At 41.6% G+C, this 13,418-nt stretch overlaps 1 protein-coding gene across 26 annotated transcripts in view; it reads right to left on the bottom strand.

Moving 5' to 3' along the window:
* The window catches only part of PLCB4 (phospholipase C beta 4), a 183,701-nt gene that overhangs the window by 21,022 nt on the left and 149,261 nt on the right, over positions 1 to 13,418 (bottom strand). For all 26 annotated transcript variants that reach the window (XM_088665578.1, XM_088665585.1, XM_035110090.3 and 23 more), the window contains 5 exons: positions 11,647 to 11,698; positions 7,548 to 7,650; positions 5,323 to 5,487; positions 1,365 to 1,569; positions 193 to 281 (listed from right to left, as the gene is read on the bottom strand). In XM_088665578.1, coding sequence (XP_088521704.1) covers positions 193 to 281; positions 1,365 to 1,569; positions 5,323 to 5,487; positions 7,548 to 7,650; positions 11,647 to 11,698 — 614 coding nt within the window. The remainder of the gene's footprint in view (positions 1 to 192; positions 282 to 1,364; positions 1,570 to 5,322; positions 5,488 to 7,547; positions 7,651 to 11,646; positions 11,699 to 13,418) is intronic.

Genomic DNA, 13,418 nt, shown 5'->3' with positions numbered 1-13,418 from the left:
CAATTATTATAAACAGTAATGTAAACCTATACCTCTGGCCATTCCCTAGTAATGGTGGAGCTTCCCTAAATTTAGCGGATAAAACATTGGCCAATCTTGTCAGTTATTCTCATCTTTTAAATCTTCCAGGAAGAGAGGCTTTAAGTAAGAAATGCAAATCTTTTTTCATACTCACAGTTAATTACTACTTACTGTTTCAATTCCCATAGCTCTCATCTGGTCTGCTCTTTTCTCCATGACGGATAAAAATTTCTTTGGATCTGACAAGGCATCGACGATGTCTAAATGAAATTTCAAAATAAGTAGTCAAGCTATTTTCCACTTCAGATCCCTTCAGCATTTGCCACAGAATTTCTACAAAGACTCTAGGCTTCATTTTGTCAGAAACTACCGACCTCTTCATCATGGACTAATCAAGTGGAGAGACACACTATCCTTGGGAGGAGGGGCAGAAGCATACATCCAATTCTCCCCATGGGAGGAAGGATTGCACCATCATTTTGCATGGCTATAATCCAGAGGTGTATGGGGTGTTAACGGAGGCGTAGAACCTCTAGTGGGGAACACATCATGCTCCTTCTGGGGTCATTTGTTCACCTTTGATCCCACCCTGCATTCAGCTCTCATCTGTTAGTGGTGGTTGGCAAGCAATGGCAACATTGTCCCACCTGTCCCCACAAGAACTGTACTATTTCCATGCAACTCAATGGAAACCATTCATATTTGTAGTAGAAAATAAATGGCTTTGCTTGGGGACACCACCGAGGCAGAAACTAAACCCGTTCTTTGCTCTCTGGGTAATCTAGGATTGGTATCCAAACCAAACGTCAGTCTCTCAGAATTAATGGGGAAATCTGTGGGCATCACAAATGGGTTCTGGGGATCACACATGTCCTCCATATTAACAGTGCAATTCTAACCATGTCTACCCAGAAGTAAATTCTATTGAATTTAATGGGGCTTACTCCGAGGTGAGTGGGATCAAGAATGATGCCTAAAGCATTAGATAGTAGTTGAAGACACAAGCCCTTCCAAGACTATGAGTCTTAGGATGGACCCAAGACTATATATTTGAACAACCATTTAACAAGCAATCACAGGATTGGCTGCACCCTAAGCTAGTTGCATTTAAGTTCCATTGATTTCAAGTTAATCATTATTCATTTTTTCACATTGAGTTCAATGGGACCTGAATGCAAATAACTTAGTTTGCATCTAATCACAATGTTTTCGCACCCATTGTTTATGTTAACACTAAGAAGCGTTTAGGATCTTTAGGATTGTGAGAAGCACCTTCAAGTATATTCTTAATTCTTGCATACCCAAACCCTCAGTTTCTGTCAACAATTTGATTTTTTTTTTACCTCCAAAGCCATCAGGCACATAAGTTTTGAGTACAATGTTGCAGAAGACGGTTGGCAGAGATAATGGTTTATTGCCTTCGTTTCGAAGAGAAATGTGTCTGTAACCTGCCTGAAGACCATCCAGAGGCAGGATCCTTTGGCCAATCAGTTTGTTGTTGTCATCATAAACAGCTATCCTCAAGACCGCAAGGTCTGGCAGAATGACCTAAGAAGTGTGCAAAGTTGGTTATTGATCATCGCAAGAGGACGCGGTCTGCAATTTGAAGGAATCCAGGAATCCTGTCCATTCTAATGCAGTCATACCAGAGAAGTGCTGCCTGATTAAACCTCCGCAATAGTAGAGTCCATACCAGAAGCAAATTTCAAGGTGCTGTGTATTAATTTTAAACAGAGCATACAAACAGTGGGAGTGATGGGCATGAAAAGGGCTTCAAAGTAGAGGAGCTCTCCCACTTCTTGCTCAAGTATGTATAACCAATCTAAAAATATCAATCTCTTAAAAAAAAACACACACACACCTAAAAACACTAAATACAAGGTGTATCTGAAGAAGTGTGCATGCACACGAAAGCTCATACCAAAATATAAACTTAGTTGGTCTTTAAGGTGCTACTGAAGGAATTTTTTTATTTTACTAAATACAAGATCAGCATTGTCACCACCAAAGGGGACAAAAAAAGAGTGAAAAGTTAGGCGGCCTCCATAGGGTCCTAATTAGGGAGTAACCACTTCTAAACTTTTCACCCTTAGAACTTAGTCAAAGTAAATAGTTCTCTCATCACCATAATGAATGAAATTTCTCAGGAGGTCCAATCTCTCTCTCTCTCTCTGTTGGAGGGGAAGAAGAATTAACTTGGGGATACCCAAGAGCAGTATCATTCAATGTAGGAGAATTCGATCACTCCACTATATTTTTACAGCACCTTCCTACTAAAGGCTGCATCTGCAGAGGCATCAGAATCAATTTTGGAATGCCTAGGAATGTGTGAAGTGGTTACTTTGCAACCTTCATTTATAGAGGCGCTGCCCGGAAAGGCTGCAATGTAAGTGGCCCCCTAATGGAGTGTGTTACACTGCTGTGCGTGTGAGAGAAACAAGCCTTTTTCTATATATACGTCTCAAAAAAACCAGAAATTTCTCAGCCACCTTGCAAAGTTTGAATTGAATAGGCTTTTCTGCTTTTGAGGACTGCTTAAAGAAAGGAAAATGGGTCCTCTATCTTTCAGATATGGATCAGTGCACAACCACCAAGGTTCCTGAGAGCTTTGCTGTCTTCTGATGCTAGCCAAGGACACCTGGTAAAGGACTTTCCAATTTTGTAGTTCAGTCGGTTGACCAACTCTATCCACAATCTGTCAAAACGTTTCCCCTCAAAGGACCACTCTGCTTTGTCTACCTGTTGATTGCTCAGTCTCTGCCCATTATCAGAGCCTAGGCAGTTCTCTCACTGCAATCAATTCACAAGCCTGTGAGTCTGGCATCTATCATTGTGTTTATTCTCTTGATTTCTGGTGTTGGTTGGCTCGTAGGCAGCTCAGAATGATTTCACCACAAGGAGAAAAGAGACCTAGCCGGTTAGGGACATGTAAGAGCAGGCAGCCCCAAACTGCGGCCCTCCAGATGTTTTGGCCTACAACTCCCATGATCCCTAGCTAACAGGACCAGTGGTCGGGGAAGATGGGAATTGTAGTCCAAAACATCTGGAGGGCCGAAGTTTGGGGATGGCTGTGTAAGAGGATAGATGCTTGCCTGCATATTTGGTTTCGAGAATCCAGCAGCAACCACTGCATAGTCACAGATACGGGGAAAGTGTGTGTGTGTGTGTGTGTTCATTAGCAAATGGCATACTGAATAGTCTCCAATCAAGGCTCTACCATCTGCTACTGGAAAAGACCTGCTATGAGAAATCTGATGGCCTGGTATACATGGTTAAATGCAGCAAAACTGATCCAACATAAGTATTAAGAAATACTACTGTACGTTACAACTTACCAATATCTCACAGTGGAATGACAACACAGAGTATGTATTACAACAGCTGTAGTTTTTTTTTATATATATAGAAACAGGAGGACAATAAAACACAATCCAGACATTACCTGCTAAGGGTTTGTATTAGCTTCATGTTACAGCAGGAGGCATGGCGAAGCCTAAACCTAATGCCTAGAGCAGCGATGGCCAAACTTGGCCCTCCATCTGTTTTGGGACTAAAATTCCCATCATCCCTGACCACTAGTCCTGTTAGCTAGGGATGATGGGAGTTGTAGTCCCAAAACAGCTGGAGGGCAAAGTTTGGTCATCACTGGCCTAGAGTGTAACTAAGGTGATTTCCCCACTATAGGGCTCTGGTGCTGTGCTTGTTTTAAGTCATTTTCCAAACTGTTATAAGACCAATGCTATTTTTTTCCCCTAGAAAAAGAGGTGCCAGAACTCGCCCTTGTTCTCTTAGAATGGCAACGATGCCCACCTGAGAGGTGCCAGAACTGAGCTCCAGTGAAAAAAATGCCCTGTACAAGAACAAATATTGGCCATATGTGCAAGAACTATTTGGGGAATTTATATTTGGCAGTACACAATTGAAAAGGGCACGTTGGCGAGTCGAAAGATCCGTCGCTGAAGGAAAAAGCAGGTAACTGTTCTGCACTCTCGACAACAGAACAAGTGAAAGGAGAAGAGACATTGTCAAAGACAGTAACCACTAATGCACATACTTTGGATGAAACTCCAGTTGACAAAAAATCAAAATAGAATGGGATATAAAAAATTATAGACACCACTGATTACAACTGAGGGTGGATTTACGAGTGCAGTTCTGACAAATCTTTCTTGCGGTACTTTGACAGTTGAAGATTGCACACATGTTCAACCCAAATGTTCACCAAACTGAGGCTTCTGCAGATTGAGGTGGGAATGAGGTGGCAGTCCTGAAATGTTAGAATGGACTGTACAATTTCCACCTGCAGGTGGGGGGGAATGCTATTTCTGAATGCTCACCTATATGGTAAAGACCCTGCAAGCGTCTGCGGGGAATCAGCATACCAGTGAGAAGGTTGGAGTCAAACCATTTTCTCTTGATATCATTCACTTGCAGGAAGATTTTACCTGACGGAACCTTCAAAAACCACACACACACCCCTCCAGCCTGATGTGGTATGGGCCACTGTACCACCTCAGGAAGATGCCAGCTCATTCAGCCACATGTTCAGACTAGACCTTGGACAGATTCCTCAGAAATATTGCTTGTTTCCAGCACCGCAACGAGAAAGATTGGTAAAACGGCACGTATAAAACCACCCCCGAGAAGCAATCTTTGAAAACGAATTTACCAAATGGTGCCCAGGACATTTTTGGTGGAAGGGAGGAAAATGTACACGATGCACACAGGACGAGGGAGCTGGCCTCAGACGTGGTGGCAGCGGCAGCACCCTCCTGACTTAATCCACGTAATGACATTGACCTTGAGGTTGTTGTGGTTTTTTTGGGATGCAACATCTCACCTGCCCTCTTGGCTGAAGGAACAGTGCAAGATAGCAGCCACTGCCAGGGCAGGGAACAAGTTGTGATCTCCAAGGGATGTAGAGGTTCACCAGCTGGAGCTCATTCTAAGCAGACTGCATACCTGGAACTCAGGCATAGCCCCGAACGAGGTGGGTTCCTCCAAGAGGGAGGAGGAGGAGGAGGAGGAAGCAAGCAGAGGGAAAAGCCAAACAGAAAAATAAAAATCACGAGATAGCTAGAAGAGGTTCTCTCTTTAAAAAAAAACACACCCTGAGATTAAATTAGCCTTAACCCATGACAAATAAAAAATAAAAAAATAAAAATGCATGACCGTGAAGCCCTCTAAATGAAGGGAGTGCATTAGCAAGACTTTATTCTCTGTGGGAGGGGGGAGAAGCCTTGTTTAGGAAAGTGGTCATTTTGAAGCAAAGAACCAGCGTACTTTTGAAACACATCATACCTTTCGGAATACAAATGACTCTTCATTGTAAACTGGATTCAATCCATTGTTCATCACCATCCGTGTTCGAAATTCTTTACGTATTGTATCGGTGGGCAGGCCATACATATCCACTTCTACGTAAGTCCCAATTTTTTTGTCTGATAGAAACTGGCCAGATATTACCTTGAAATGGAAGCATACAGATTTGTTTCTTCTAACATGCAAACCTGTTTTTATATAATTGAAAAAAATTATAGACTGCTTATTCTTTTAAAAATGCTGAAGTGATGTACAAAAGATTAAAAATGATAGTTATTGCTATAAGGTTGCATTTATGAGTTTGAAAGCTGCTCAGAAGTTTGAGAAAATCTAAAACAGCAAAGAAGAAGAGTGGAAAATTAAGACTTCAGTTCTTGACACTCTAGGGAGTAACCCTCCCTGGGCTTGCTTCTGATTAAACATGCATACCAGGGAATTATTAGATTAATTGTTCTGGCTAGTAAATCAGTTTGCAAAGGCGGCTTGGAATAACAGCTTTTTAATTATGAGGCCCAATTACTGTCATGTGTGCCTCATTGTAAATGTTCTTTGTGGCATGAGAATGAAGGTTCGCTCAAGCGCTCCAGGATCTGCACTAATGTCCGATGAACATGTAAGCATAATCCCACATCAGAAAAGCCACTTTGATTGGAATGCCACCTTCTCTCTTGTACCATCTGGGCCAGGCATCCCCAAACTGCAGCCCTCCAGATGTTTTGGCCTACAACTCCCACGATCCCTAGCTAACAGGACCAGTGGTCAGGGATGATGGGAATTGTAGTCCAAAACATCTGGAGGGCCGAAGTTTGAGGATGCCTGATCTGGGCTATGATACCGCAAAGGCTCTGGGACATATCACATAGCAATCTCCGATCTCAATCTCATGTTATCTGTGGCCCGATAGCAGTAGGAATTCATTATGGGTACAATTTTCAGATACCTGCATATCTTAGAAATCTGTCTGTACCAACATATCGGCGTCTCTTTACCAAAGCCAGATTAAATGTATTTCCATCAGAAGTGCTAAATGGCAGACTGAGAGGTATCCCTTATCAGAATAGGCTCTGTGTATGCTCTCAGGACGTCGATTGTATGAGGCATATCCTACTGCATTGTGGACAATGTATCACAGTGGCTGTAGCAAAGTTTCTTTCAGTAGTCATACTTACTGTATCAAAGATCATCATATTAAAAAAGGTAAAGGAGCCCCTGACCATCAGGTCCAGTCGTGTCCGACTCTGGTGTTGTGGCGCTCATCTCGCTCTATAGGCCGAGGGAGCCAGCGTTTATCCGCAGACAGCTTCCGGGTCATGTGGCCAGCATGACAAAGCTGCTTCTGGCGAACCAGAGCAGCGCACGGAAACGCTGTTTACCTTCCCGCCAGAGCGGTCCCTATTTATCTACTTGCACTTTGATGTGCTTTCGAACTGCTAGGTGGGCAGAAGCTGGGACCGAGCAACGGGCGCTCACCCCATTGCAGGGATTCAAACCACCGACCTTCTGATCAGCAAGCCTTAGACTCTGTGGTTTAACCCACAGCGCCACCTGAAAAGGCACTATTTAATGAGATCCGTCAGCTTGTCACCATCCAGTGGTGATGCTATGTTTACAGTTGCAGAATGCATTTGATCTGCTGAGGTTCAAAGATAATGTTATATTAGGCTGGAATCAAAGAATCACAAGAGCCATCCTCCAGAACATAATCCCTGACACCCACTATAAAACTGGATCCAAGGACCCCCCAGAATGTCATGGGATGTGGCGCAATAGGATACAGGGGGAAGAGATAATTAGCTGGAATCGGGACATGACAGCTTACATGAATGGAAGCCCACTCTCTCACCCAAAGCATCACTGTCCGATTTTGGCCAATTTTGCCTCCCACGTCTACAGCATTCCATTCTGGAGGTCTCTTGACCCTTAAACGGCTCGGGACCACAATATCTAAAGGACCGCCTCTTTCCATATGAACCTACCCAGACCCTGAGATCATCTTCCGAGGCCCTCTTTCGTGTGCCTCCTCCTCGAGAGGTCTGGAGGGTGGCAACACGAGAACAGGCCTTCTCTGCAGTGGTTCCCCGTCTGTGGAATGCTCTCCCCAGGGAAGTTCGCTTGGCACCTTCATTATACACCTTTAGGCACCAGGCAAAAATGTTCCTTTTCAACCAGGACTTTGGCTGATCCATTGCAAATGCACCTCCTACCTGCACTGAACAAGTCGCTGCAATCACACCATCGACAGGCGTTTCAGAGAAAGGGTCAAAGGTTCGGTCTGGCCGCCGCATAAAATCTGGTTTAAGAAGAAACCTTAAAAAAAAGAAGGCATGTTTTTATAGGTGAAACATTATACTGCTTTTATATCTTATTATTATAGTTGTTGTATCAAATTAGTAATAGGCTTATAAAGTAAGTTTTCAGGGTACGCATACAGTCTATGAACATTTTATCCCCTGTTTGACCAGAACAGGAATTGAACTTTCCAAAAGGTTAATGACATTTTTAAAGAAAAGGTTGCTCTGTGTTGTTCAAATCTATGTGCTCAGGTGCCTATCTATCTATCTATCTATCTATCTATCTATCTATCTATCTATCTATCTATATATCTATCATCTATCTATCTATCTAATTTATTAATTTAGCATAATTATTACAAAATCAAAACATAGTATTACAATTACATACATATATACAAAGTTCTCTATAATGTTATTAATAAAAAGAAAAGTATAAAAGAAAGGAAGAAAAGAAAAGAAAAGGAAGAAAGAATATTGATTGACTTCCACCACTTACACTGCACTTCCTATAAACATTTTAAACAAAATTGTATCTGTTATTCCATATTTTTTCTCCCATAGTGGTGCCATACTTTTATCACCTTACTGGATGTATCCAATGGGACTTGGAATTCATTTCTGATACCACCAAGAGAAAAAGGGTATTGCAAATGAGGAAGTACCAAAAAACAGAGAGATAAGATTTGTTTAATACCACAAATCCCAAGCAAGTTTTAATACCACAAATTTCAGCAAGTTTCAGCTGATTAGATGAATTTGCATAAAGGACATGAAATTGAATCTGGAAAGGTCTGGCTAGGAGCAAAAATCTCAGAGGATTTCTTACTATCATCCATGCAAGAGCACTATCTGCAAAAAAAATCAACACCAACCCAAACCTCACAAATGTACAAAGTCTTCTGCCAATGAGACTTGATTTTAAATAGAGGGTGCAAGAATGATTGGTGAATGAAGCAGCTATGTACCACAGTGAACCAAATAGCCTATTGCAATTGAGTTTATTTGTAAGACAGCGGCGGCTCAAAACTGATGCAACATTTCTGTAACTTCTGGAATTGCGTGCAAATATAGTGGGTTGAATCTTACAGTGCCCATCCACTGACAGAAGGCACCATGCTTCAGTGGAGGCTTCTAACCCTGGAACAGGGAGACACTTTTCTCTGGTTTCCCCCTCCCCCTGCAACTTTCTGCAGATCTGCTTCAAAGAGTTGGGGGGCCACCAGAACAATGTGAGAGGTGCATGACTGCCGGAGGAAAGAGGGAATAGGGGGGAAATGGCCTTCCTCCCTGTTTGACTGGTTGGTTGAACCTTGCACATATATATGCATTATAATTGCCACTTAAGCACTGAACAATGACTGCTTAATGTAAATATACTTTTTTAAGAAAGGAAGATACTAGTACTCACAGTCCTTTTCTTAGGAGGATTCATGTCAACCTTTTTTCTCTCTCCCAACATTCCACCCCCCCCCGCCACCCCCCACCATTCAAACACCTCCAAAGGCAAGATAATTCAACATCAACTGATCGTGTCTATAATAGGCTTTGATCATTAAATGAGAGTGTGCATGCATGCATATGCAAAAGAGAAGTGAACTATTAGTAACTTGTCTGCAATCTGTTCTTTTTTTGACAGAATTAGGAGTCGGGACATATTCATATGTACACATAGTAGAGACTAAAAGAGAAAAATAGATTTATTGCAAATATTGGCAAGTCCTCTGTAGCCGGTTCAGTCCCACCTTAGCATACAGATGATAAGGCCCCTCGATCAGGGATTCTAAAAATCGGGAGCTCAAAATGCTTGTCTGCAAAAGGAGGTTAACATGATGAGATTTCAGATTCTTCTCTGGCTCAGATACCCTCTTGCCTCAATGTAGGTAGGAGTATTTGTGCCTCCCCCCCGGCTGTTATTGGAGATGCCAATTTTTTCCACCCCCTATACAATGCAACACAGAAACCAGTGGTGTTAGGAGTGTGGTGGTTTGAATTTAGATTACCTCTGAAACAAGCTAAGTCATTTCCTGATTTTTTATTTTTTATTTTTTGAGAAGTGGCTCAACTTACTTATAAGGCAATCCAATGTCTATGATCCCGTAATTGACTTTATATCGCTTAACTGGGCTGTGGTGGTCAGGTTATGCCTATATAAACTAAAGTTATTAGCAGAGAATATTCCTCTTAACCAAATACCTGCTATATGGAAATTAACAACTGGAGAACAAAAAATAAAATAAAAAAGGATTTTACATGCTCTAATTGTAGATATTTATGAACTGGGAGAGTAAAGATACGATCTCCTTTAATGAGTGGAATGGTAATATGATAACACTTGCAACCTACAAACAGGCTGCTTACAGACATAGACCCTGCTTGGATAAATGCAACAATATTTGGAATAAATTTATACAAAATGTAGTAGACTATTAATATTTCTATTAGTATTAGGATAATAATATCAAATTTATAAAAGAATGTATGGGTTAGGGTATTTTTTGTATATATTCATATTATGTCCCCCCCCCCTTTACACAGTTCTGTGTTTTGTTCTTTTTCCTTCTTCTTGTACCACCTTACTGCTTTATATTTGATTTCCCCCCCCAATAAAGTATCAATTAATAAATGCAAAAAGGTTATACTTATATAACTTTAATGCACACAGTTTTTTAGATCATTGCAGTGCAACATTCTATTGATCTTAAGCAATTCAACAGAAATGAGTTGAATGAATAAACTCATAAATGTGGCTGTTACTACCCTAGCTCTGAAACATTCATATATTTACATGGCTCTGTTTGTTTGTTTGTTTTTGTTATAGCTCCTATTTGTTATTTTTAAAGGTTTTTTAAAAAATGGTTGTAACTCAATGCAAACCTGTTCCAGTCTGTTTTAAATCTTTATTAGATATTTTGATTTTGTGGTGGCTCTAGGACAAGTACCCTAAGCAGTGGTTCCCAACAGGTGGTCCGGGGACCCCCAGGGGTCCGCGAGCTATGCCAGAGGGGTCCGCAAGATGCTATTAGAATAAAAAATATATTAAATATATTTCGTATGATAACAGATTTTTTGTTTTGGCCGCTTCCTGCATGAGCAGAGTCTAGTGCAAAACTAGAATTAGATAGAGGCAGTAGTTCTGCTGTATGCCGTTAGGTGGCGCTTTACAAACACTACTGTTTTGCAAAGAGGCAGTGCACGCATTCTACTAACGCTCACCTCCCCAAGATGCTTTGCGCGCATCGGCTTCATTTGTGCGCTACTGTGCAGGTACCCTGTCTTCTCCATTCCCCTCCCTCCTCCCTGGCGCGCGCTGCCTCTTTGCAAAACAGTAGTGTTTGTAAACAAAGCGTTGTTTTTCGCGGAAGCTACAGTTCGCGTAGTTAAAAATGGTTAAAAAGTGGTTCGTTAAAACAACAAAGGCCTACAGATGAAGAGGAAGAACTGTAAAAAACATATAAATATAAAATATAAAAAGACTCTTAATTTGGCTCTCACTTTTTAATTTTAGGATTAGGAATTAATGGGGGTCCTTGTCACAATAGCGGCTCGATGAGGGGTCCTCGAGAAAATTTTGTTGGGAACCCCTGCCCTAAGGATTCTACCTCAATTATATTAAAAAATTCCAGCCTAAATTTGCTAGACAATGAATTGCTCTTTCATCATTGAGGATAATCTTTAGCACGAGTAACAGTGCAATCTTATACATGTCTACTGAGAAGCCCCTTTGAGTTCAGTGTGAGACTTATTCCCAGGTAGGAAGGTATGTATAAGATTGCAGCCTAAATCTCCCTTCTGTACTGTTCTGATCCTCCTCCTGTTATTTATAGAGCATTATTCCATGGTTCCTTAGCCTCTTTCTCCCAAGTCTGAAAAGGTCCAGATCTTTCAGCTCCCTTTCATAAAAAAAGAACAGAGAACCTCATCTCTACATCCTGTTTTTCATTTGTAGCACATAATTAAAAGTAACATAGCTCCACATAATGCTAATACTGTAGTTTAAATCGTTACTCACCCGCACGACCCATTATATTCAAATTTCCCCTGATTCAACTGCATTGCTAAATCTGTCAAGAGACAAAAATAGTTTAGCACCTTGTTCCTGAACAATACTGAGCTTAAACAGCCTTCTTAATCTAAGGGAAATAATTTGTCCTTGATAGCCAGTTAAACTAAAATGCCTTATGTGTTCAGTGAAAATACTAAATTCTGAAATATAAGAACACGTAATGTGGCTTACAGTGGTTTTGCAATGCAACATACATTTATAGCATAGTTTTCCAAATTGCATCAGTTTCTTCTTTTTTGGAGAAGGACGTTTCATTTGATTCTGCTATGGTTAGATGCAAAGTCTGCCTGAGTCCTCCTTCTCCTCTCCTCCTCCATTTAGATGCTTTCTCTGTGTAGTGGATAGCAGTACCCAGCATTGATTATGCCAGAGTCCTGTGCTGGGCAGTTATATCCACACAGAAGCTGTGTATCTTTACAGTGGTGGCCTAAAAGCCCCCTCCATCATGCAGTGGTAAACAACTTTACAAGACACTACACTGGACCATTGAGATAGTAAGCATATTTTGAGTGCTGAATCCCCAATGGAGCAGAAAAGACTATTTATGTGACTATGCAAAGTTCCCACCAGAGAAGAATGGCAGGTGAAGTTGTTGGACTATGCTGAAATGGCTAAAATGACTGGAAGAATCAGAAATCAGGAAGACCCAAATGTTAAGAATGGGGGAAATTGATAACTTATCTTAAAGACCATTGTAAACGTTAGTAGGATTGGAATATCACTTGTGGTTTAAGAGTGAATTCTGGACACAATGAAGGTGTGAAAGATTTGGATCAACATAAAAGATGCAGGAGGAAATGAGCACTCACACTTTACATTGCGGGTGCCCTTTGCGGGATCCCATGTGGTGCTACAGTTCCCAGGCAAACAGGGGCTGGCTTGCCTCTCAGTGTTAATTTTTGGAGGTTCACGCCCAGCTTCAGTAATCAAGTTTCTTGCTGGGAGGTGGGGCCAGCCCCATTTATAAATAGGGGGTGGAGCCAGACAGTTAGCTCTGGAGATTCACCCTCCCTACCCTCCCTTTGTTTAATGTTTCTTGTTCGCAGGTTAACTTTTTCTTCCTGTTTAGCAGGCGCTGCTACAGTCTTTGACTGGTTGCTGTTGAAGGACTGGGAAGAAATTTTCCTGCATTGGCAGGTTTTGTCTTCCACATAGCAATTCATCACAATTCTGGTGTGGGTGTGTGTAGTGGTGACTCACCCCCCTGCAGCGGCAATTCCAGGCTTCCCCTCTTAAAGGGGTTATATATATGGGTGTCACTGGCCATACACTGAAAGGTTGATCGTCAACTAACCTGCATGCGGGGATATGGACTGGGCTGCCTGCTGCACTTACGTCTCACAGAGCACCCCCATATCCCATTTACCCTGATGAGCCCCAGTTCCCCCCGCCTTGGGGGCTAGGAGGCATACACACCCAAGGCCTAAGCCAAGGTCTTCCTACATCTGGAAGTTTAATAAAGTTGTGGCCTAATTTTAATTCCATATAACGTTGCCAGAGTCTTTATTCCTTTCTTATGATCCCTGGGGGCTGGGGCTGCTGCCACTGCCGCCTGGTCACACAATGATTAAAAATAGGACCCAAAAAGGGGAGGATGGAAGTCCAGGAGATTCCTTGGAATCTTTTTATTATTTATGTTTTATATATCTCTGTAAAAAATTGATTTGAACAATCAAATAAATAATTTTTTGGTTTTTGGGTTTGTTTGTTTGTTTAAA

Source organism: Zootoca vivipara, chromosome 3 (assembly GCF_965207765.1).
Source record: "Zootoca vivipara chromosome 3, rZooViv2.hap1.1, whole genome shotgun sequence".
Taxonomy (NCBI): Eukaryota; Metazoa; Chordata; class Lepidosauria; order Squamata; family Lacertidae; genus Zootoca; species Zootoca vivipara.
This window is presented reverse-complemented; position numbering and strand designations above follow the sequence as displayed.